The sequence below is a fragment of the Nyctereutes procyonoides genome, unplaced genomic scaffold, assembly GCF_905146905.1.
Source record: "Nyctereutes procyonoides isolate TBG_1078 unplaced genomic scaffold, NYPRO_anot_genome, whole genome shotgun sequence".
NCBI lineage: Eukaryota > Metazoa > Chordata > Mammalia > Carnivora > Canidae > Nyctereutes > Nyctereutes procyonoides.
In genome coordinates, this window is record NW_026575052.1 from 6,304,105 (window position 1) to 6,327,436 (window position 23,332).

Here is a 23,332-nt window from a genome sequence, read left to right on the forward strand (position 1 = left end):
TCACAACTCCCTGCATGGTACACATGGGGAAACAGAGGCACAGACAGCCCAAGCGGCTTCCTCAAGGCCACCTCGGTCTTCAGACCCAGCTCACTTGCTGGGTTTGCTGCCCCTCTGCACTGCCCCGTGCTGGGGCTGCCAGCACCGACCGCGATCCCTGCGCTGACCCTGTGGGGCTGAGGCCTTCTGAGTTGCGTTTCAGCTTCACGTGGCACCTCTGCCCCGTGTCCTCGCCCCTCCTCAGACAGCTTAGAAGGTATGGACAGAGAGTCCTCTCTCCGAGTCTGGGGCCGGGTGGGGTGACTGGCTCATCTACTAGTTATTTAGCATCATCCATGAGGCCGGGCACCGCGTAGACTCGGGATACGGATGAGCAGCATTACAATTCCACAGGCGCTCCGGAGCCAGAGGGCCCTTGGGCGCTAGCAGTGCAGGTCAGCTGGGCCCCGCTGAGAGACGCGGCCTGGAGATGGGGCTCCCCAGCAAGCAGAGCTCACAAATGGGAAGGTCAGTGAAACAAGGCGTGAAAACATTGGGGAAGGAACACTGAGAGACCTTCCAGGGCCGACATCCCCCCCTTACTCCCTACTTGCATTCAGCATGGTCAGAATGAGGGGAAATCCACTTGTAGGAAGAATAATCATTTCCAGCCTGGGGCAAATCTCCTAAAGGGTTTTGTTCTGAACCCAGACTGTTATTTTAGCTTCCAGTCAGTAGTAATTAAGTGTGCCTACACATTCCAGAAAGAGGAGAGAGGCAGATTAACGATAATTAAATCTCTTCTGTATTTGGCCCCGGATCTCTCCTCGAGCGGCCTGCTGTCAGATACTTCTTCCAAAGCCTCCATCTGACACAACTCCTACCGGCACCATCTGTAACATCAATTCTGGTCCTGGCGTGAAGGTTTCAATTACACACAAGGTAACAGGCCCCCAAGGACCTGAGAGTCTGGAGTTTCACAAGCACCGTCCCCCCTGCCCGGTACACCACACATCCAGAATCTGGTCGGTGATCATTTGCAAAGGGGAGGGCACAGGGACAGCCCCTTCGAGAGGCCTCTCAAAGGCAGGTTCTGTGCCTGTTGTGACTGACAGGGTCTTTAATAAACCTTAATTGTGAGCACAACGGGCCCAGGAAGGCAGCAACAGATGTGGCAATGCGGCAACCGCAAACCTCCTGACTAATGAATAAAAAGTGTCCCGCCTGATGAGGGCCAGTGACCCCAAAAAAGGAGGGTGGAATCATTCTTCACCCCTGCACCATTTCTAGAGCGCTGATTCCTTAATGCAAGTAAACGGGAAGCCTCTGGGGGGCTGGAAGGCACCTGCCTCCAACCTCCCAAGAGAAAAGGACCAAGGAGGGGCGCTACTTGGTGGCGGCACACACACCCGGGCTGCCTCCACCAGCAGTTCGTCTCTAACAATGGGAGGCTCAAATAGGCCTCCTGTTCAACATGGGAAGGGGAAAGCTCCACTTTGTGAGGACTGAACAACTTCTTACTGGAGCTAATTACCGTGGTGATATCTGCATTCAGAGTCTGCTGTCGGGTGAGGACCTGCAGCACGAGGAGGAAACTGCTCCTGGAGAAGCTGTGCACACAGGCAGCATGGTGGGAGGAAACTAGGCCTCTGAGTCCAATGGACCTGGGCTGATCCTGACCCTACTACTCGGTAATTAGCTGTGAGGCTCTGACCACCTAATTAGGCCTCTCTTGGTCTCCTCACCTGTAAGATGTGGTGTATATTTTAAATAAACATGGGAAGGGTCAAGAGAAGCATCTGACAGTTACCAACTAACCAACAGGTAAGCAGCAGAGCTTTCATTCATCCGCACGATGGCTGCACCAGACTTGGGTGAGAACCCCTTTCTCTACGCCAGGTACTGTTCCAGAAGCTTTCCAAACACCACATCTCGTTTCCAAGGGCAGTGTCATCAGCAGCCCCCACCCCCCATGGCTCAGAAGTCACCCAGCTCAGGCATGGTGAGGATGAGAACACAGTCTGGTTGGACCTTCAGGCTTTTAGGCGCTCAACCGTATCAGGGACTCAGTGTCAGACTCATAGGTGCCCTAAAACTTCCCAACCAAGAACTTTACAGGAGCTCCACCTCCACAAGCATGCTGAAATAGGCTTCTGTGGCCGGACGCATAAAGGGTACATGGGAGGGGGGAGATCACTCAGTAACCAATCTGTGTCCAAGGACATGTGCAAAATAAACAGGTACTGTTGCAAGCCCACCCCTATCACCCACACTGTGGCTGGGGGCCCCTCACAGGCATGTCTGCCAGGAACACGTGGTAGTAGGCAAGGTGCTCAAGCAGCCTCCCCACCATGACAGACAGACTAGGGAGAGGATGAAGGGGAAGAGCCCTGGAAGGGGTAAGCCCACTGTGGGCTGACCCTGGAGGAGCCACAGACGCGGGGGATGGTTCTCGGACTGGGGAGGGGGTGCCTGGGGGGGCACAATGGCAGTGAGGAATGGGACAGATGAGAGATGGGGATTCAGGCTGGGGCAAGAGAGCAGCAGCCCTGATGGGATGGAAGGAGGCAGAGGCAGAGAGAGCAGGAAACTGGACCACAGAGAAGGGCCCTGGATGACAGCCAGGGACCTGTGTGGCACCTCTGCATGGCTGAAGTGACCTAGGGCCCTGAGGATCCGCCGGCTGGTCCTTGGACAGATCACACTCCCTACCTGTCCCACCACCCACTTTGTGTAGCTTTCCCACCGGGCCTTCCCAAGAAAGGACTGAGCATTATGAATTCAGGGAACTGAAGGAGGGAGCAGAGCGCCTGCCCAAGCCACCAGCGGGACGAGCGGAGAAGACTCACACAGGCCGGGAGCCCCCCTCTGCTGGACAGTCCATCACCCCACACTGCAGAACGAGAGCTGCCCTTCCTGGCAATGACACCGGCCTGCCAATCTGACTCTGAGCTGCTCTGATGGCCCTGGGGTCGATGATAATGGTGTCTCCCCGCTTTCCATCCCATCAGGAGTTCACAGAAGGCAGGGGAATGGTTTTCAAGACCACTCAGATGCCTCAGTGGAGGGCCTTCTCACCTCCTCCTTCCCCCCTGTCAGGTTAAACATACCAAGTCCCTGCAAGGGCACACTGGTTATGACACCCCCACCCCATGAAAATCAGGACTGGGACCGTCCACCTGTGCGCACACAGAAGGCAGCCTGGGGCGTCGGGGTATGGCCCCCAGGCTGGTGGAACCCAGGGGTTAGCAACAGGTCCTGGAAAGCCAGCACTTATTAACCACTTGTCATGTACAGCAGCACATGACACACATCCCCAAACCCTCCCAAGTGCTCCAGGAATGGGGTTTTCTGACCCAGATCTTGTATGCCGGAGCAATCTGGGAGGTAAAGCAACCTGCCTGCGCCCTCAAAGCTGGAAGATGACAGAACGGGATTCAAGTCCCAGTCAGCCTAACTCCACCCACAGACATGAGCTGCAGAGGCAATGGAGCCAGCCCAACCCCGGGGGCATCTGCCAGAGACCCCCCACCTGCTTGGCTCTCTCCACATTTTCACCGTACAAGGCAGGTTATCCGGTCACAGACCTTACAGAAATCAATGTCTCTTATGCCAGCAAAAGGGAATCCTGAAAGTAGTGATGACAACACAACAGTATCCATGGTGATGATCTTTTAGTTCCAGGCAACGGGACTCAGGTTCTGAGACTGTGACCATCTGGCCCTCACTTCAGAGAGGAGACCCTGAGAGACCTACCTATCACAGAGAAGACAGCAGCAGACCCAAAGCTAAAACCCAGGGTCCCTGACTTCTGATAAGATTTGCTTACTGTACACAGTGGTTTTTCCCCACCTTCCTCTTTCCTCCCTACTGAAGGAGCCAGAAGTTCTCTGAAGCAGTTCTCCATATGAAGAAACCACAAGGAAAGCTGTGTTCTTTGTATGCATTTTACCAGATGGTTACCAAAATTGTAAGCTTGGCTAACATCACACTTATGGCCATTGCCAAAAAGGGTCTGGAACCCAGGTCATCTGATATGCACGTTATGAACCTTTCTAGGAAACCAATGTTTTCTAAAGCAGAGTCCATGAAAGTGAGCTAGAGAAATGCTGGGTTCAAGGAAAGGTTGTTGCTGTTAACTGCAGGACTTCTCAGAACCTCTAGTAATGTGGATGGTGAAGCTCCTACGGGGCAGAGTAGGCCATGTTGTTTACCCCATAGCTCATGGTCTTTGTTCCTCAGGAAGCTCATCAAGGTGAGCTGACCAACTTCATGACAGGCACTGTGCAGGTCGCATCCCAGAGGAAATTCAATCCATCCACGAGGCAGAAAAAGCCAGGTCATCCGTGAGGGTGACTTTTCCAGCCGTCCTCTCCTGTTTCATTTTGCACTGCTCTGAGAAGGACGCAGAGGATGTGTACGAGACCCCTGCACTGCTCCCTCTGTGACTCACCTGTGTACCTGGGTCTCTGTTCCAACAGAGCATTCTCACTTTCCTTATCAACGGCGACAGCACACAGCGGCTGGGAGCCCTGGGTCCAAAGCTTGGCTCCACCATGGCCACCCGGGACCTTGGCCGAGACACCCAGGCCCCGCTGCTGCTTCTGTCCAGCAGGAACAACACTGACGACCTCAGAAGGCGCTTTCTCAACATTCTTTATCATAAGCAGCAAATACTTTCCAGAGTTTGCTCTTGGGCCTTTCATTTTGTTTCAGCTTTTAAGTTAAAATCGCATGTGGTCAAAGCCATCCTTTCGGCATTCTTTCTGCGCCTCAGGAACAAGCGTCCCCCATCCCAGCACCGAACACCGTCGAGGCCTTGCCTCTGCTCCTTGCCTGTCCACTCAGGTCGGCCCGGGACGGGGAGGAGCACGTGACAGGCAAGAGCCACTTCACTTGTTGGCCTTCGACGTTTTTAGTTGTTTCAGCCATCTGACTGAATAATCCATTATTTCTTCAAGTGAAACGTAAATAAATGTCACTTATAAGACATCCTAAGTGCTTACGTGACGGGCCCATTGCCATGCGGGCCGACTCCGCTGGCTTCCACCCGGGGTTCTGAGCTCTGTGGGGCCTTCACACATGGCCCGCCTGCTGCTCAGGGTACCAGGCTTCCCTCCAGCTTCCACTGTCCTGCTGTCCTGTCGCCACCAGAGGGATCTTGTCCTTCCACCCCAGGTCCTTTCTGTATCCCAAGTGGCTTGTGCTGGGTTGTGTGCTGATCCTGGTATGTCTGATTAAAAGGGAGCCACGTGAGGTACCTGGGTGGCTCAGTGGGTGAGCGTCTGCCTTGGGCTCAGGTCGTGATCCCGGGGTCCTGGGATGGAGTCCTGCATCGGGCTCCCCGCAGGGAGCCTGCTGCTCCTTGTGTCTGTGTCTTTGCCTCTCTCCTCTCTCATGAATAAAGAAAATCAAACAAATAAATGTAGCCACCTAATGGACCCATTCCTTTAGTTCTTGCAGTGCCAAGAACTTGCTTTTTCTAAAATTTTTAGATTTACTTTATTAACTGAAAGAAGAAATAGTGGCCCACTCTTGCGTTTGGACAGAACGGTGTTTTAAAGGACACAGTATGTGTGTGTGAGCATGCGGACGCAGGAACATGAGCGCGTGTACTGGGAGACAGTTGCTGACGGCGTCACCTCGGCACCGCTATTCCCATCACATCCACTGCTCCAAACAGCCAGGCCCAAACAGCAGCAATCAGGTAGCGGTTTCTACCCGCCCCAATCTCTGATGGAGCTTCAAACCAGGAGAGGCAGGAAGAGAAGTTTACGAAGGCTTCGCTCCTCAGGCACTTACAAGCTCCACGGCCACTAGCACACCCTCGTCACACATTTTACAGTTTCCCCTGAAAAGATAGTTTTAGCAACAAGACGTACGAGAAATAACATACTGTCATGTTTTCATTTTCTGAGACCATAATCCAGTGGACAAGCACTGGAATTAACAGCTGGGCTTGACTTTCCCCTGGATGACACATCGGGTATGGGACATCCTCACTGTCCTCACCTTACAGAGGGGCTGAGAAGATGAAACCAGGTGACAGATCATGTGTACAATAATGTGGCGCATACATATCAGTGCTTCTCACATCTGATGGGTCTCCATTAAAGCTATTTTCCCACGCCATTTCACTGCAAACAACTTTAGGAAGAATGAAAAGAGGAGAGAGTCAACTTCTCAATCTGGGCCCAAACACAAAATCTCTAGAACTTTAAAATTACCTCTGAAAAATAAAGTGAACCAGGTGGTTGACATTAGCAGTGACAGGAGACTGCTTTCTCATAACCTGGTTCTGGAGAATTTCGAGCCCTTGGCCATTATGAGTCATCCTCCATCACTGTTCTAGAACTGCTCAGAACCAGTGAACACCTCACTAGTCTCCTGGAAATGGTCCTGGCCCCCCAAGGAACATATGCGCCAAAGGAAAGCAAATGACCCCCGAGTTCTCCTTCACTCACTTGGCTTCCAGTTTTCATTGTCTGGGCTGCTCCTGCAGGAGGCAATCCACCTCATTCTTATTGGATCAAAGGAGGGCCCATTCTTCTGTTGTGTATAACTGGGCTCATCGGAATATCAAAGACCTTTGCGGTGCGTGGGATATCGCTGAGGGAGCAGGTCAGGGGAGGGCACCCCAGGGAGCCCCACTTCCCTTTCCAAGTCCACAATGCCATTCTGTCCTAGTTTACAAGGGCTGCCTAGCTGCCACCTTGGCACAATCAGAGGCCGCGTCGTTAGGTGGCAGGGTCCTCGCTCAGCAACAGGCTGGGGTCATGGAAGGCCGTCTCCCTCTGGAGAGGCCGCCCCAGGCAGGGGAAGGGGCCAGTGCAGCACCTCGCTCCAGGGGTGGCTCTCTCCCTTCCCTCGCTTTTACTCTCCACAGCTGCAGTCCATTCTAAGAGCAAGAACGCTTGCATGAAAAGGCTCACCACAACCTTCCAAGGAATGGAGTTCATTAAAATACTGCTGGAGGCCCTTGGCTGGAATGCTTTTCCCCTTGTAAAATGGGAACTGCAGCTCAGTGTCGCCTGTAGGGAAGCTCAGGATAAGCTCAGAAACATCAGTCCAACAGAAACTGTACAGGGGCTTTTGCATAATTACTAATTATTCGATCTGTTCCCAAGCTCCTGCTCCAGAAACAATATCCGGCCTAGGAGAGAAAACTTCCCGGCAGACCCTAGGCAGACCCTAGGCCAAAAGGGAGAATGGAAGCCAAGGTCCCCCACCCCTGACACAAACTCACAGGGAACTTCCCTCGGTACCAGCGAATGCAGGCTGGCACAGGGCTCCGAAACCAGCATACCCCAGCCCCAGCCCCATGCATGGTGGCCCCTTACCCCCAGTTCAGCTGATGCGTGCCCAGCAGGGGGAAGATGATGCCCAGCTGGGAGGCCTACTCCCCAAGCCCCAGGCGGGAAAGGCCAACTTCTCCAAATCTCAACTTTGACTTAAAGCTTCAGGGCAGAAAGCATTTATTTTATATTAAAATGTCTGACATCATGTGGGCATGTTATGGACTGGAACGTAATTATTTAAAGAGAAGAAACATAAAACCCTCCATTCCAGGCAGCCACTTTGGGCTGTGCCCCCCAAACTCCAGAGACGTGCATCTAGGTAACTGTCAGGATTGCTCTCGGGGGAAGAACCTGAGGAACACAGGGAGGGGCCAGGTGAAAGGTGGCCAGCAGACAGGCAGGGGAGAGGGCACCGGCTGGTTGGGCACACCCTTAAGGAGCCTGGGCCACCTTTAGTCAACAGCAAAGACCAACAAAAGTGCCGGCTGGGTATCTGCTTGGAAGGCACAGAGTGCCAAGCTGGCCACGGCCAAGTCCTCCTTCTTCCCAAAGTCTTCCCTACATTCTCCACGAAATGCCAGCCCTGTGGAGCCAGGCCTTTCATCCCGGAGCCCCGGCACCTGGAAGAGTATTTGACAAACTGTGTAGTGAAATTCTTATACAGAGAATAACTCAGTTCCTGCAGCTTCTGACAGCCCTCCTCGGAGCCAATTACCGGTGAAGACCAATGGGCTGAGAACCCAGCCAAGGTCATTCTCAACAGGGGTCAAGTTTTAGGATCCTGGCATTTTCTGCTGTGGAAGGACGGCCAGGGAATAAAGGCTGCATTTCTTCCCAGGGCTGTGCACAGTGCCCGACTCAGAGGGACTGCTCAGGAAATGTGGGTCTGAATCCATTAACTTTTCACCACTTAAACTCAGACCACTTTAGAAAGGAGAAGACATTTTAAAGGTCATCTTTGCAACAAAGGAGGAAGAAATGCTGGTGTGAGACCACTTTTAAATGGGGAAGATAAAAAAATAAATAAATGGGGAAGATAAACAGCAAGTCAGGCAGGAAGAAAACACAAGCCTCCTCATTGCAGGGCACAGATAAACTGGGTCACCTTGGACTGCAGGAGGGACCCTGGTCCCCAGGCCCAGCATGTCTTCACCACCTGGGGACAGAGCTGAGTTCGGTGCTTGTTTCCACACAAGCTACCACTGGAAGTATAATTTACAGAACTCGTTGGTTCCGCCATTAAAGACTGAAAGCTGAGTAATGATGCTTAGCAGAAATCAGACAGATAATATTAATGAACCATTAAATACAACGTTCGCATTTCAGCAATCACAAATGTGAGGGTGTGGTCCATCGGCTGCCTCACGGAGCACAGGTTTTCAGAGACTTAGGCAGTAGGTCTCCACTGGCTCATTTGCCGGGGCCCCCTGTGCACCCAGGCCTCTGACCTGTCAGGCGAGAAGGATTGCACATACCCTGCAGCCCTCATGCTGCTTGAGAGGTGGACGATTTCTAGCAAGTCGTTCAAAGTACAGGTCCGTTTGGGGCTGGCAGGGCAAAACCCTGCACCCAGCTGGCCCTTTCGATTTCTGGAAGGTAATGCCAGCTGCTACGAAGAGGGTATGCAACCACGAAATCCCAGCAGGCTCTCAGCTCCCCGGTCCAAGCACCAGGGCACCTCCTCCACCTCTAACCCACAGACCTGGCCAGCATGGCTCAGGGCTCTTCCCAGCTGCAGTCCCCATCCCCCCACCAAACCCCGGGCCTGGATTAAGGTCTGGGGACACCCCCCAAGCTGGACCTTTGGGTGGAAGGAGGAGGAGAAGAGAGAAGGAGTTAAACATGAAACGACTAATGCTTGCACGTAAAAACTCTCCTGCCTGGTTAAAACAATTTAGGGCTATTTTTGGTCTGCTCTTAAAAAGGGCAAAGGACGGATGGCCTGCTGGGTGCCAATTTGCAGAAACAAACTCCTTCCTCAGCTTGGGGCTTAAAATACACGCCAGCCAAGGTTCAGCTATTACTGCCAGTGCACCGAGTAAAGCCCTAGAAGGTCAAAGTGTAAGAAGCCAAGGGAACATCTAAACATCATAGGATTCTTGGCTCACACGGGCGAGTGGGTATTTTTGAAAGGGCTTAACAATGGATTTCGGCCGGCTTCGCTCTAGTACAATGGGATTCATATGTAATAAAATGATGTTCTGGCCATCTGCAAGAGAAGGTCATTTCCCACCAATCCCAGCATGCACCATAATCCCAAGGCAGCAAGAGCCCTGATGCTGGAAAGAAAAAAGAAAAAGGAAAGCTCATCTGGCATGATAAATTGGGCTGCCTTGGCCTGGCTGCCAAGCATACGCCACATTTCTCTTTAATACTACTCTGTAACCGGACCACTGGTGGACCGGATAAATTCTCCTACGGTTCTCTGGCTCCAACATCTAAGCATGGCCATTCCCTTCATGGAGAATGCTGGCAAATCCAAACATTCTTGTCAGTCTTAAAATTGGAGACTTTTCTCAAAAACAACTACCTCCCCTTCATTATTTTAGGCAGGTGAGCATGGGAGGAATGACTGCAATTTGCACCGAGCGGAGCATTCGCTGCTCTGAAAACCTCTGACTGAGCCCAGATTACGTGAAACAAAGGCCTGGACACACTGCTTCTAGATGTGTGAGTTTTCTGAAATCACAGCCCTGGGAAGAAATAAAACTGCAAGTGAACTTCAGAGACACAGGAGTACACTCAGCACCAACTCTTAACGATGGAATTCTGCAGACCCAGTTAAAAACAAAACAGACCCCCGCCCCGTCATTCCCAGGGCAAACAGAAGAAAAACAGCAGCAATGAAAGGAAAACATTCAAAGAAGTCATTTCTAGGACTGGCCATAGGATCTTGTACAAAACCAGCCCAAATGCCCCTCAGACACTACGGTGCATAGCAAGGACCTTGAAGCAAGGCCATTAATCAAAAACTGGCTTTTGAAGCATGTCAGTATAGTTTTAACGAGGTGTGCTTTACCAGATCCTAATTCGGTGAAAAGCCATGCTCCATTTCCATTCTGACATTCGTCATTCTTCAAATTAAAAAATTAAGGAGAACACCGATTCCCCAGCCCATTCTGGAGGATGGGAATCTATTGTGGCCTCCTGTTCAGCCTGAGGAGGTAGAGGTAGACGGGGCCAAGGCTGGCCTCCACACAACCTGCGAGGGGCAGCTGAGGGGCCGACCCCCCCCACCCCCCATGGAGCAGCGGACAAAAGCGAACTGCTAATCCCACAAACTGCTAATCCCATGAGGCCTGGCCCTAAAGAGGGCACACCTCTTTCAGGTCTCTACCGTTGCTGTTGTTTTCAATTACAGTAACTCTAAATTATTCTCCATAGAACAGTTGTTTTATGTTTTAGATCACTAATGAAATATTTAACAGTTTTCCCCTTAACAGATCAGAGGGACACATCAGGAAGACACACCGTATTTAATCTCTTGCTCTGGGTGTGAGGGGCTCACCCACAGGGGCCCAGCAAGTTACCCCACAGAAGGAACTGGGGCTCCTTGTGCTCCTTGGCTTCTTCCTCATAAAATCCAAATCATCTAAAAGAGGTGAGGTGGTGGGGGGGGCACCTAGGTGTTCAGTGGTCGAGCATCTGCTTTCGGCTCAGGGCGTGATCCTGGGGGGTTCTGGGATTGAGTTCCATATTAGGCTCCCCACAGGGAGCCTGCCTCTCTGTGTCTCTTATGTATAAAAGGAAGGAAGGGAGGGAGGGAGGAAAGAGGGTGAGGTGGTCCTAGGTACACTCAAGGGAGACTGAAAATCAGTTGAGGTACTAACACAAACCACAGCGTCCAGCTCCATTCTGGACACACAGCAGGTGTTCAATAACTGCTAGGGGTGTCGAACCCGCAACCCCATGTCGCCTTCATCCCTTCGCCTGCCACGTTCTGCAGAAGACAAAGTTGTAAGGGGAAGAGCAGTGTGGTTCTGACCATAACCGACAGGATGCCACACAGCACAGGATGTCCCTATCAGGGACAGCAACAGGGTGACACTTCGGAGCCCAAGGAGCGTCCTGCAAACTGGCATGTCAGGGCTGAGCGCTCACACCCAGAGTGCGGCTGAGGGTGAGGTTCTCCCAAGGTTCTCCTTCACTGAGCATCAGTGCTGTGATTTTTCATGCCGAGCCCAAGGACAAGTGCCAGACCCGGCGAAGGAAGCAGCTCACCAGGTGCCCATAAAAGCAGCTCCGTGCACCTCTCTGAAATAAAGAGTGACGAGGGGGATTGCAGAGAAAATACACTTCAGTTGCCATAAGAACACCAAGAAGGGTCTGAGAAAAATTCGCTTATCATTTCTTCTCTGGTTGATTTCTAAAATACAGTGATAGCTAAATCGGCGCACTAAGTTTACACTCAGCCAAGCTTGCTTTCACGCTGAGTTTAAAGACAAAGAAGCCTCTGCCACTGACCCAATTAGGGATCTGATCATACCTTCAGCCTTTGCCCACCTCTGCCCCATACGATCAAACAAAAAATCTCCGACTGAGAGAAACACGAAGCAATACAGCATTGTAGGGCCGGGTCAGATCAGGCCAAGCAAGCAAACCACGCACCAAGTGTGGCACGCGCCAGGTTCAGTGAGTGGGGAACAGCGGCAATGACCACGGCCTCAAGTTCAAGCCATCCCCCTGACCCTCAAGGACCCCTTGCCACTGTCCAACTGCGCACTTCACCATTTCTCAGTTAGGACTGCTTTTGCTAAACACCCCGCCCCACCCACCTCACCTCCCAACTCGCACTCTACACAAAATCAGATGTAACCAATTCAATGTTTGGGCCAATGCTGAAAAACCAAGAGGTCTCATGTCAAACTCCAAATGTATAGCTTTTCCAGAAAAGTCTGAAAATAAGTAACAGAGGACCATTGCTGTCCCCAGAGGGCAACAACAAGCAGCTGGAGCAGAGGGGCCACTGTCCTTGTAGATGGGGCCTGCCACCACATCCCTCATGCCTCCCTGGCTCTGGGTTCTGACCTGATTCTGCACATTTAGAGGCTTGTGTGCCTCCCATTTCAACCCTCTCTTTCTTTCACACTCACTTCACACGTCTGTGTCAGCCAGGACCTACCATGTCTTTAAATCCACCTTCCTTCCATCACAAGGCCTCTGTCGCTGCCTCTCTCATCAGGACCACTGACCTCAAGAAACCTCCTCACTTTGCAGAAGCTCACACCCCCTCACCCAGCTGACTGTGTCACACAGCCGCCTCCTGACTGGGACTGTGGGGGCCTATAAATACACACACGGCGGGACGCCTGGGTGGCTCAGTGTTTGAGTGTCTGCCTTCAGCTCAGTGCCCTGGCATCAAGTCCCACATCAGGTTCCTCGCAGGGAGCCTGCTTCTCCCTCTACGTCTCTGTCTCTCATTCTCACGAATAAATAAAATCTTAAAAAATAAAAAATAGAATAGCCAGAATTGGCTTCTTTAAAAAACCAAACCAGGGGATCCCTGGGTGGCGCAGCGGTTTGGCGCCTGCCTTTGGCCCAGGGCGCGATCCTGGAGACCCGGGATCGAATCCCACGTCGGGCTCCCGGTGCATGGAGCCTGCTTCTCCCTCTGCCTGTGTCTCTGCCTCTATCTCTCTCTCTCTCTCTCTGTGTGACTATCATAAATAATAAATAAAAAAAAAAAAAAATTAAAAAAAAAAAAAAAAAAACCAAACCAAACCAAACCATACACATGGTTGTGACCATGGCCTGCGGACTGCTGGGAAGTCCCCTCTATGAATGACACGAGTCTCCCGCAGGAATGTTTCCCCCACTACCATTGCTCTGAATTCATACAGTAGAATTAAGTATTGCTACAGCATACAGACAAGTTTTCAAACCATTACTGTAAAAGACACCTCATTGATGAGCCATGGTTGGCAGCTGGTCGTCACATCCAAGACAACAGGGGTGCAGTGTATATAACAGAGGACCTGGTGACAAAGCCAGAACGCACTGGCCAAATTAAGAGAGTCACTCAGTTGGCCTCTTGGGCCCGATTTTAGTTTATTTTACTTCTTTGCAATATTTCCCATAGCTTTATAGGTTTTATTTAAATATTTTGGAGTATTTCAAATAATATTATGGTGCCAATTAATCTAGGGCATCATTTTGAGACAAATTATTCTGAATTAACATAAAAGAAAAAAGAAAGATACTTCAAAAACAGGTGTGATGAGCTCTGTGAAAGCTGACTTTTTTGTTTTGTGCTGTTCAAAGTGGAAGTGAAGCCTCTGCAGTATTATATAGGGTTGATTTTGTACTGCCTTGGCTGGAGAAACCTCCGCAACAGCGAACAAACGAAGGAAGCCTGGCAGCAGGCACTGCTGAATGCCCGCTGGGTGTGTGTGGCCTCTTCCTCCCCGTAATGAAATGCAAGCTTCTAGAAACTGAAAATATGCAGTTGGGGCAAGGGGACAGATGGTGATCAACTTCCAAGCTCCTGTCTTGGGGTTTATGGAGCTTGCTGGCTCTGAGACACAACCACGTGGAGGAATCTCAGAGCTTGGTGGTGGAAGGTAGGTTTCTTCTGGGTTCTGAACACCTCATGGAAAAAGGTACACAGAGGCAACCAATTACAAGCCACCGGCCAAAAGAAACCATACGAACAAAGCCCGTACCAGGTCGATCAGGTCGCTGAGGTTCTTCTCGATTTGCTGTGGAGGCAGGCGCCTCATCAAGTCCAAGGCACAGTCCAGCTGCTGGTCACTCTGCAAAAAGAAAAGAAACATTTACGTCACTTTGGTAACAGAAGCACCGAAACCCCCTTTTAAAAAGCATTCTTGCAGCTTCAGCTCGCCCAGGGTATTCTAACACCAAGCAGGCCCGGAGCAGGCCCTCTGACACATCTCCTGGGGGGGGGGGGGGGGGACAGGCTCTGTGATGGCACGATCTGAGGTGGAGATGTCCGAAGATACTCAAAGTAGGAAGCAGGCCAGGATTCCACCCACACCTCAAACACCCCTCGGCTTTCCTTTTCCAATTCAACAGACTATGGGAGAGGCAGATGTGTTACCTCCTGATCAGCCTTGCAAGGGAGCATGCCCGAGTAGCCAGAGAACCTTTCAATCCTTTGCTAGAGCCTGGCCATGCGAGTCAGGTAATGTCACCAGGCCAGGTCCCTTGAGGAGTTCCAAGCCAGGGACAAAGCCAGGCAAAGAACCAATGGCAAGATGCGCACCAACATTAAAGTGCTTCAGTCATTTAACAAGAGCCTGGGACGTGACCCCAGGTGCTAGGTGTTGGCAAAGGCCACCCAAGACCTGGAGCCATGGCTCCAGCTGCAGAGCACACAAAGGCAGCAAATTGGGGTCTCTGCGGCTGCAGGGGCCCATGAGGATAAAGATCACACCGTGTGCTCCCCAGGACTCGCCTCAATTGACATTCAGGCTGCAAATATTTATTCAGAGCCACCACCCACCAGTCATCATAAATATGTGATCAATAATGGAGGCAGGAAGGAGGAGGAAAAACTAAGCGGGGGTAAAGTGAGAGTAAATTCAGTGCCCGGTGGGCTGTGGCACAGAAGGCTAGACCTCAGGAGGTGTGACAAGAAAGGTGAGCAAGGCGGCCCAGGCTAGAGCAGGGAAGACCACTGCACATACCTCTGAGAAGTATAACTAAAGCAAGCGGAGTAGCCGACGCAACCCGCTGGAGACATCATCTGATGTGCCCAGGCCAATCTCAGAATTTTAAAAGCCTAATCAACACACTATTGAGAATCTTCATAAAATATATACAGTAATCCTCGAAACGCCATATTTGGCTGTAATGAAATAGAACCTTCAAATATAACCATCTACACCCCAGGTATATGAACCATAAATAGGCTATGGGACAAGGACTCATTTTATATTTCACCAAAGAACACACACATCAAGTTAACTGGAGGCTATTTCATTCCCAGATAATCAGTAGGACATATACAGTAGGCTGTTTTTAAAAAGAAAAAAAATAAAGCACCAACTTGCCTCCTCCTGCTGAAGATGGTTAGTGACTATTTATTCTGGGATACACAACAAACTGGCTACTACCCTACAAAGACACACACACACACACTCTCTCTCACTCTCCCCAGAAACGGTGCAGCGTTGGTTCTGTCCAGTGAAAACCTTCTATCATACCATGCCTTCTTTGCCAGGCAATGCCATGGTGACGTGGGCCTGGTCTGCTGGCATGGGAACACATTTTAACACCACTTCAAGGGTCAAGAAGGCAGATAAACTGAGTTGCCACTAGAGAGATCTATATTCAAGTTCCAGTTCTGCCACTCGTTAGCTATAACCTTGGGCATATTTCTTAACCTCTCTAAGCCTCTATTTATCCATAAAATGGGGACAGTATCTACTTCATAGGCTTGTTGCAATGGTTCAGTGAATACCTGTGAAATTTTTAATATACGGTAGTATGTGTTTGAGAGTATTTTCTGTGTGTGTGTATAAATATATGTTTTAAAAACATTTTAAAATATATTTTATAGCATTCACCCCACTCAACCTAACCCTGAAGTCTTTCCTGTTGCTGTAAACTGGAGCTCTGTGCTCAAACTCCATAAACACCTGTGTGTCCCCACCCCTACCCTCACAACCGTGCCATAATAGGAAAACCCTAAATGATTCGAGTCAAACTAGTTAAAAAGATGTAAACCAATGAGCCAGAGACCTAAACATACACCTTACTAAAGAAGAATTACAGATGGCAAATAAAAATATGAAAAGATGCTCCACATCATTTGTTACTAGGGAAATGCAAATTAAGACAACAATGAGATCCCATTACGCACCTATTAGAATGGCCCAAATCCAGAACTCTGATTGCTGACAAGGATGTGGAGAAACAGAACTCTGACTCACTGTTGGTGGGAATGAAAATGGTATACAACCACCTTCGAAGACAGTGTGGCAGTTTCTTACAAAACTAAACATACCTTGCCATATAATCCAGCAACTGTACTCCTTGGTATTTACCCAAAGGAGCTGAAAACTTATTTCCATATAAAAACCGGCACACAAATGTTTATACCAGCTTTATTCACAACTGCCGAAACTTGGAAGCAACAAAAATGTCCTTCAGTAGGTGGGTGGATAAACAACCTGTGGTCCGTCCAGATGCTGAATATTGTTTAGCGCTAAAAAGAAATAAGCTACCAAGCATGAGAAGACGCGGAGGAACCTTAAACGCATATTACTAAGTGAAAGACGTTAATCTGAAAAGGCTGCATGGCTGTATGATTCCAACTATGTGACATTCTGAAAAAGGCAAAACTACGGAGATGGTAAAAAGATCAGGGGAGGAAGGGATTAACAGGCAGAGCACAGCGCAGAGGATTTATAGGCCAGTGAAGCTACTCTGCAGGCTACTAGAGTGGTGGATATGCATCATTATACATTTGTCCAAACCCACAGTCTGTACAACACCAAGAGTGAATCCTAAAGGAGACCGAGGACTGAGTGATTATGATGTGTCCATGTAGGTTCAGCAACTGTACTCGGTGGGGAAGGCCACTCATATGTGGGGGCAAGGAATATATGGGCACCCCCTGTACCTTCTGCTCAACTCTCCTATGAACCAAAGACTACTCTAAAAAATTACAGCTACTGAAAAAAAGGTACATACTAGTGTTTCTCAACTGGGGTTGACTCTGTCCTCCCCACAAACCCCCACGAGACATTTGGCAACGTATGGAGACAATTTTTTTGATTGTCATCACTGGGGGAGGAAGAGCTACTGGCATCTAATGGGTAGAGATCAGCGATGCTTCTTAACATTCTACAATATAGAGAACACACCCCAACAACCTGGCCCCAAATGCCAGAGTCAAGTTTTAAAACCCTGATTTAAAACACTAATTTGGGGGGCACCTGGGTGACACAGTCGGTTACACGTCCAACTACTGATTTCAGGTAATGATCTTAAGGTCCTGAGATCAAATCCCATGTCTGGTTCCGTGCTCAGCAGGGAGTCTGTTTCAGAATCTCTCTCTCCTTCCCCCTCAACCCTTCCCCCCTGTTCACCCACACTCTCACCCTTTCTAAAATAAAATTTTTTTAAATCTAAAATATAAAATACCCATTTTGGGGTCACCTGGCTGGCTCTGTTAGTGGAGCATTCAACTCTTAATCTTGGGGTTATGGATTTGAGCCCCATGTTGGGTGTAGAGGTTACTTAAAAAAAAAAAAAATCTTAAAAAAAGTAAGTAAATAAAACAATCATTTTGGAGGGACTGCAGAATCCCAGACTCTGATGAAAGCCAAAGCTCCAGAAAACTGCACATGTACAGAAACATTTTATATGCAATTCTAATCCACAGACCACTCATAACCCCTAAAAACTTCTGGTCTTTAGAAATATTCTCAACTGGGTATTAATCATCTTCCTGAGAACCAAAACCAGATTCAGACAGAAGCAAAGCTAGCTACACTGAAACCTTTGTCCAGAACATACAGGGAGTCAGAGGAGATAAACTAGAAACTGAGCAGCGTATTATCTAGGAAGAAAAGTTGTAACCTGGCCGGGAAAGATCAATATGAGATACCGTGTCCACGTTCCATGGAGCCTGCTCACATGCCCCAAGCCAGCATGCTGCCTGTCACAGCCTTGCCCCAAGGGTGCCAGCAGCATAAAGGCTCCCTTCCTGATAGTCCTCTGTCCGACCGTATCTATTTGAGCACTGAAAACATACCACGGCTAAACATTCTAACTCCTATTTTGTATTAATCCCAATGAATCCTAATTGGAAATATTGCATAATAAATTTCTAGGGCTAAGGATGTCTATCAATAAATTCGGAAATGACTAAAGATTTCCCAGAACATGAGGACTCTTAATGACAGCTTATGAAAGTTAATATTAGAGTGAACCGGAGCCCTTCACCTGGGAGTCATCCCAAACCCCAAGGGGTCCAGATAGGACACAGCTCTGGAGAGTGGAGAAAACACAGATAGCCCGCAGCCCCAGGCAACAACAGGAGTGACCCCAGAAAGACAGTGATGGCAGGGGTGGGATGCCAGCCTTGGTCCCTGCCCCAACCGGCTTTCTATTTATTGTGTGGACAGTCATCTGGTGACTAAGGACTCTCTCCGGGATGGTCCCTTCAGGCAGTGCGCTTCACCAGGAGTACCTCCCACTGGAGGTGGTGTCCAGGCTGCAAGGTAAAATAGTCAAAGAATGACCCCTTCCACGTCACTCTCCAGAGTTCGCTGCCCACTCCATTAGTCATTCAATCATTACCTGAGTGTTTCCTAGGTGACAAGCACCGTTTCTGATGCTGAATGGTTTCTGATACTGAATGATGAGTAAAACAAAGTCTTCAGGAACTTATGTGGTGGTTAAAATCTACAGATTTTAGGCCTTGTTAGGATGTCAAAGACTAAGGAGGGGCAGTTACCCCACTTTAGGCTGGTGAGGCTCGACGGGATCGGGTTAAGTGTTCTGTGTGTGTGAACACATAAACCAAGTTAGAAAGGGTTTCACTTACTGCTAGTTTTTCCCATAACTTAAAGAAAAGGTGCAAAACTGCTTCCATCACCGACAACAAGTAAAACAACTGTTAACACAGACGAGAACAATTTTTCAGAATAGTAAGTTGAATAAAACACTACAGCTTAAAAAATCTCCTACCAAATTCAGACAGCTGCCAGTGTTGCCCATCATTTACATGCAGTAAAACTCAGCCCCATTAAATGAAGTAAAAGGGCACAGACCCATTTGGAAATCATCATCAGTTTATTCGGCCCCTAGGCAGAAATGAAAGGACAGGACATGCTCCAACCTGTGATGAACTCAAAGTCTAATACAGTGAACACACCAACCCACAAGAATGAACGAAGTTACAGTAAAGGTGACACTAAGTGGGCACAGGAAACCTCAAAAGGCTTCTCAGGAGAAGGGTACCTGAGCTGGTTATCACCGGCTGCATGCACCCAGCAGTGCCACAGTAGACATGGGGTGGGGGGTGGGGGGCACCTCTGCAGGTGCAGCGGGATGAAGGATGGGTGTGCAAGAGCACAGCATGTGCATGGTGCGGTCACGCAGGAGGAAGGTGTGACATGAGGAGGTAACTGGGGCCTTGTCCCAAGGGGCCTACAGTCGGGCTGGTTTCCCCTCAAACGGCTCAGAGGGCAGCAGTTTCCTAAGTGGGCTCCAGGCCCAGGCTCCAGACCTGTCTCCCAGCAGTTAGTTGTGCAGTTGTCTCCCTTGTAGGTAAGGCTTCTGTGCCCATGTTCTCTGGCCTTGAAAACTTTAAAATCTACGTCTTCAGAGGGATTAGTAGCCCTAAAGATTCTTCCATAGACAAATGACAGGAATAGCTTTGGGTCTCAGAAGGTAAGAAGATTATCCTGTCCAAAAATGGCCATAAGGCCATCTCTCACCCGGCATGCTCCTCCTCCAAGGAGTGACTGACATCCTCCCAGTGAGAGGCAAAGTCTATGCACCCCGCCCCCCGCCATAGGAGAGCTTTGGCGACTGTTTCCACTGACAGAGAATAGCAAAACTGATCATCTATGATTTCTGAGGCCAAGCCATAAAAGGCTACTCATTTTTTACCTTGCCTGCTGGACACTTGTGCTTGGCGCTGCAATGTAAACAGCTGGAGTGCCCTATGGAGGCCATGCTGTGAGGAAGCCCAAGCCAGCCGGCACAGGACAGCCACATGAAGGGACCGTGAGACTCTCGGCCAACCCTCGAGATGCCCCTCTTACAGCTTCAGGTCTCTGACTGCAACATCCCGAGAGCCCAAGCCAGAACCACGACCCTACTGAATTTCTGACCCACAGAAAGCACCAGCCAAAAAGACTACTGATGTTTTAAGTCACCTAGTTCGGGAGTGATCCTGTCAGTTGGCACTTGTAACTGACGTCTCTGGTGACTGTGGGAGGACCAGGGGCAGGAGAGTCAGCAGAGGAGCCTCTGCAGCCAGGGGCGGTGGCTGCCTGGCTGGAGAGAAGGGGAGGGCCAGGGCCTTTAAGAGGCAGGACAGACAGGAGAGTACTTACTGGAAAGGGCAGGAAGCCCAAGAAGTTGGAGATGACTCCGTTTCCTAGCAGGGACCACCTGCTAGAAGACAGTGCCGAAGCCTCGTTAGCGTGTGTATGGTTTGTGTGTGCCCTTTGCAAGCACACTGTTCATCATCTCAAGGACAAGCAGTAACTCCAACTTCGGGGATTTCTGAGCAGAAGTCCTGCCTGGCCAGCTCTAGTGGCTGGCTGGGGCAGATCTGCACTTCACAGCATCTGTCCACACATAAACAACCGCCCGAAGCTTCAAGGTCTGGACAGTCTGTTGTCAAGTTCACCGAGACCTTCCCTCGTTTACATTCCCAAGAGCCTTAGCAAATTCGTACTTCACTGACAGCACGAAGGTAAACTTCCCAGGAGTTCCCACACACTGATGCAGTCTAACTTAACCACGGCTTGTCTTGTATCCTCTGTGACCCAAGCAGCAATTCTGTACAAGCTGAATCTGTGTCCTGCCGCCAGGTTCACAGGAACACGGGGTGTGTGGGGGGCCCTGGGGGGAAGGAGGCACCAGCCAGCCCAGCCCACAACTCATCTCGAAGGTCTCTGCAGGTCCCTGCAGACAGCTGCACATCTGGATTAATACAAAGAAAACGGTTTCTTCCATTGACTGACTGCCCTCAGGTCGAATCTTCTGGGCGGGACACGGTAGTGACGCCCCCCCCCCAACACAAACACAAGCATCTTCCTTCCCCCCGACTCTTCCTTCCCACGGAAAAGCCCAACACCCTCTACTACACCAAGAGGGTCAATGCCACAGTGCAAGCCAACCGGGCAGATCAAACCTCCTTCAACCGTCTGGGGTCTACTGCACTTCAGCACAGTGTCCATCACTGTCCTTTAATAAAAACTGAGGAGAAAACCACACAACCTAAAGGAAGCATTTTCAGTGAACGGATTCAGTGGCGGGGCCGATGTGACCCTGACCACGCTGGAAGCACCATGCCTTCTTCACAAGCAAATCTCTGCTCCAAAAAAATTCTATTAGGGGACACCTGGTGGCTCAGGGGTTGAGCGTCTCCCTTCGGCTCAGGTCATGATCCCGGGTCTGGGGATCAGGTCTGGAGATGGAGTCCCGCATCGGGCTCTCCCCGCAGGGAGCCTGCTTCTCCCTCTGCCTGTGTCTCTGCCTCTCTCTGTGTGTCTCTCATGAATAAGTAAATACAATCTAAATTAATTCTACTAAGATCACAGGACAGAACTTTCGAGTTCACGCAAGTCCTGCCCTCTCATCTCACAGATGAATGATTGAGGTTCAGAGAACGTGTGGCAAGGTCACAAAGTCAGGGCAAAGTCAGTACGTGAGTCTGTTGTCTTCACGTTGACAGGTTTTTCCACCATGTTCCACGCTGTCTTTCTGCTTCATTCAGTCACTGAAACCTGTGAGTGACGGGCACACACTGGGGACACAGGGCTGCACGAGCCAGACATGGTCCCTGCCCTCAAGGAGCTTGTGACCCAAGGAGGGCGACAGCCAGGGAAAAAGCAGCAGGAGGACACTACCCGGCTCTACCCTCAGAACCACCGGCCTGCACTCCCCGCACTGTCACTGAAGGGGGGCCCCGCAGGGGAACTGATGTACCAACCCCGTCTTAATCCTGAAAGACAGGGAGGCCTTCTGGGGAGTTTTACAGGGTCCGTGTGTTTACAAAGAAGACAAAGCAGTGCACACAGGCCGTTTCTCCCTGGCAGAGGGACGCCATGGGGAGGAACCGCTCCTGGAACACGCCCAGGTCTACTCTCTACCGTTTTCTGCTCTGCTCTTCGCTACACTTCCTCATCTAATATGTTGCTTCTAATCTCCTATGAATGTGGAAACTGGAAACCTAGTTTTGTTTGAAACAAAAAAACAAAAAACAACCAAAAAACAAAATCAACTTTGATGGAAGAAAGAAATCGCAGGTTCTTAATGGGGGTATAGAATCCCTCCCCACGGCTGTGAGCACCTAGACAGTTTGTGGAGGGGTGTGTGGTGTGGATCTGTGTGTAAAGGCAGGGACACGTATACGCATGCGTGAGAAAGTAGGGGTCTGTGTAGGTCTGGGTGTGTATGTATGTATGAGAGAAAGCAGGTGTGTGGGATGTGAAGATAAAGGTGTATACGGATGCGAGAGTGTTGTCCAAGTGTGTGCATGCACACATGAGGGAGGAAGGAGAATTGTGTGTGCGAAGGTAGAGGTGTGTATGTATGCATGAAGAGTGTGAAGGGCTGTGTGTGTGAAGGCAGGTGCCTGTGGTGTGTGTGTGGTGTGTACTCATGCATGAGAGAAAGGAGTGTGGTGTGTGTGTGTGTGTGTGTGTGAGAGAGAGAGAGAGAGAGAGAGAGAGAGAGAAGATACAGGCGTATCCATGCGTGAGAAAGTAGAGGGGTGTGTGTGAAGGTAGGGTACCGTATGTGTGAAAGGGTGTGTATGAGGGCAGGGGTGTGTGTGTGTGTGTGTGTAGGTATGTGAAGGTCGAGGTGTACATGCATGAGGCAGGTGTGTGTGTGCAAATGTGCACACAGTTTTCCAAGGTTAAGGGTACACAGCTTTTGTCAAAGCAGTCTAATAAGACTCTGAAAGCACAGATGGGCTCTAATAACAATAAAAATTCCTATTCTACTTCACCTGCAGGGTGGAGCTACATCAGTCACCACTTAATCCTGGGAGCCTTGGCTTTTGCAACCCTGAAGCACAGGCGTAAGGATGCTCCCCACGCTGCGGGCTGCAGCGAACGAGGTGGCGAGTGTGGCAGCCAGAAGCTCCCCACGGCCCATCCTCCGTGAGCGGCAGGGGTCTTCCCAGAGCGTAAAGCACGTGGCTTGTCTGCCAGGACTTTTACACGACAGTTTGTGGGTGCTCAAGGGCCCTTTCCTCCCTGATTTTTTTGCTCACTTGACGCAAGTTTTCCATTTAGGCTGCCAGGAGTCTCCAGCAAAGCAGGCGGAGTGTTATTTCCGTTTCCAAGTCATGAAGCACCAACAAAGGAGGGCAGATTCCCGCAACTCCCACCCCA

At 50.2% G+C, this 23,332-nt stretch overlaps 1 protein-coding gene across 2 annotated transcripts in view; it reads right to left on the reverse strand.

Moving 5' to 3' along the window:
• CAPZB (capping actin protein of muscle Z-line subunit beta) overlaps positions 1-23,332 on the reverse strand; it is a 128,040-nt gene that overhangs the window by 53,512 nt on the left and 51,196 nt on the right. For both annotated transcript variants that reach the window (XM_055331430.1, XM_055331429.1), the window contains exon 2: positions 13,940-14,029. In XM_055331430.1, coding sequence (XP_055187405.1) covers positions 13,940-14,029 — 90 coding nt within the window. The remainder of the gene's footprint in view (positions 1-13,939; positions 14,030-23,332) is intronic.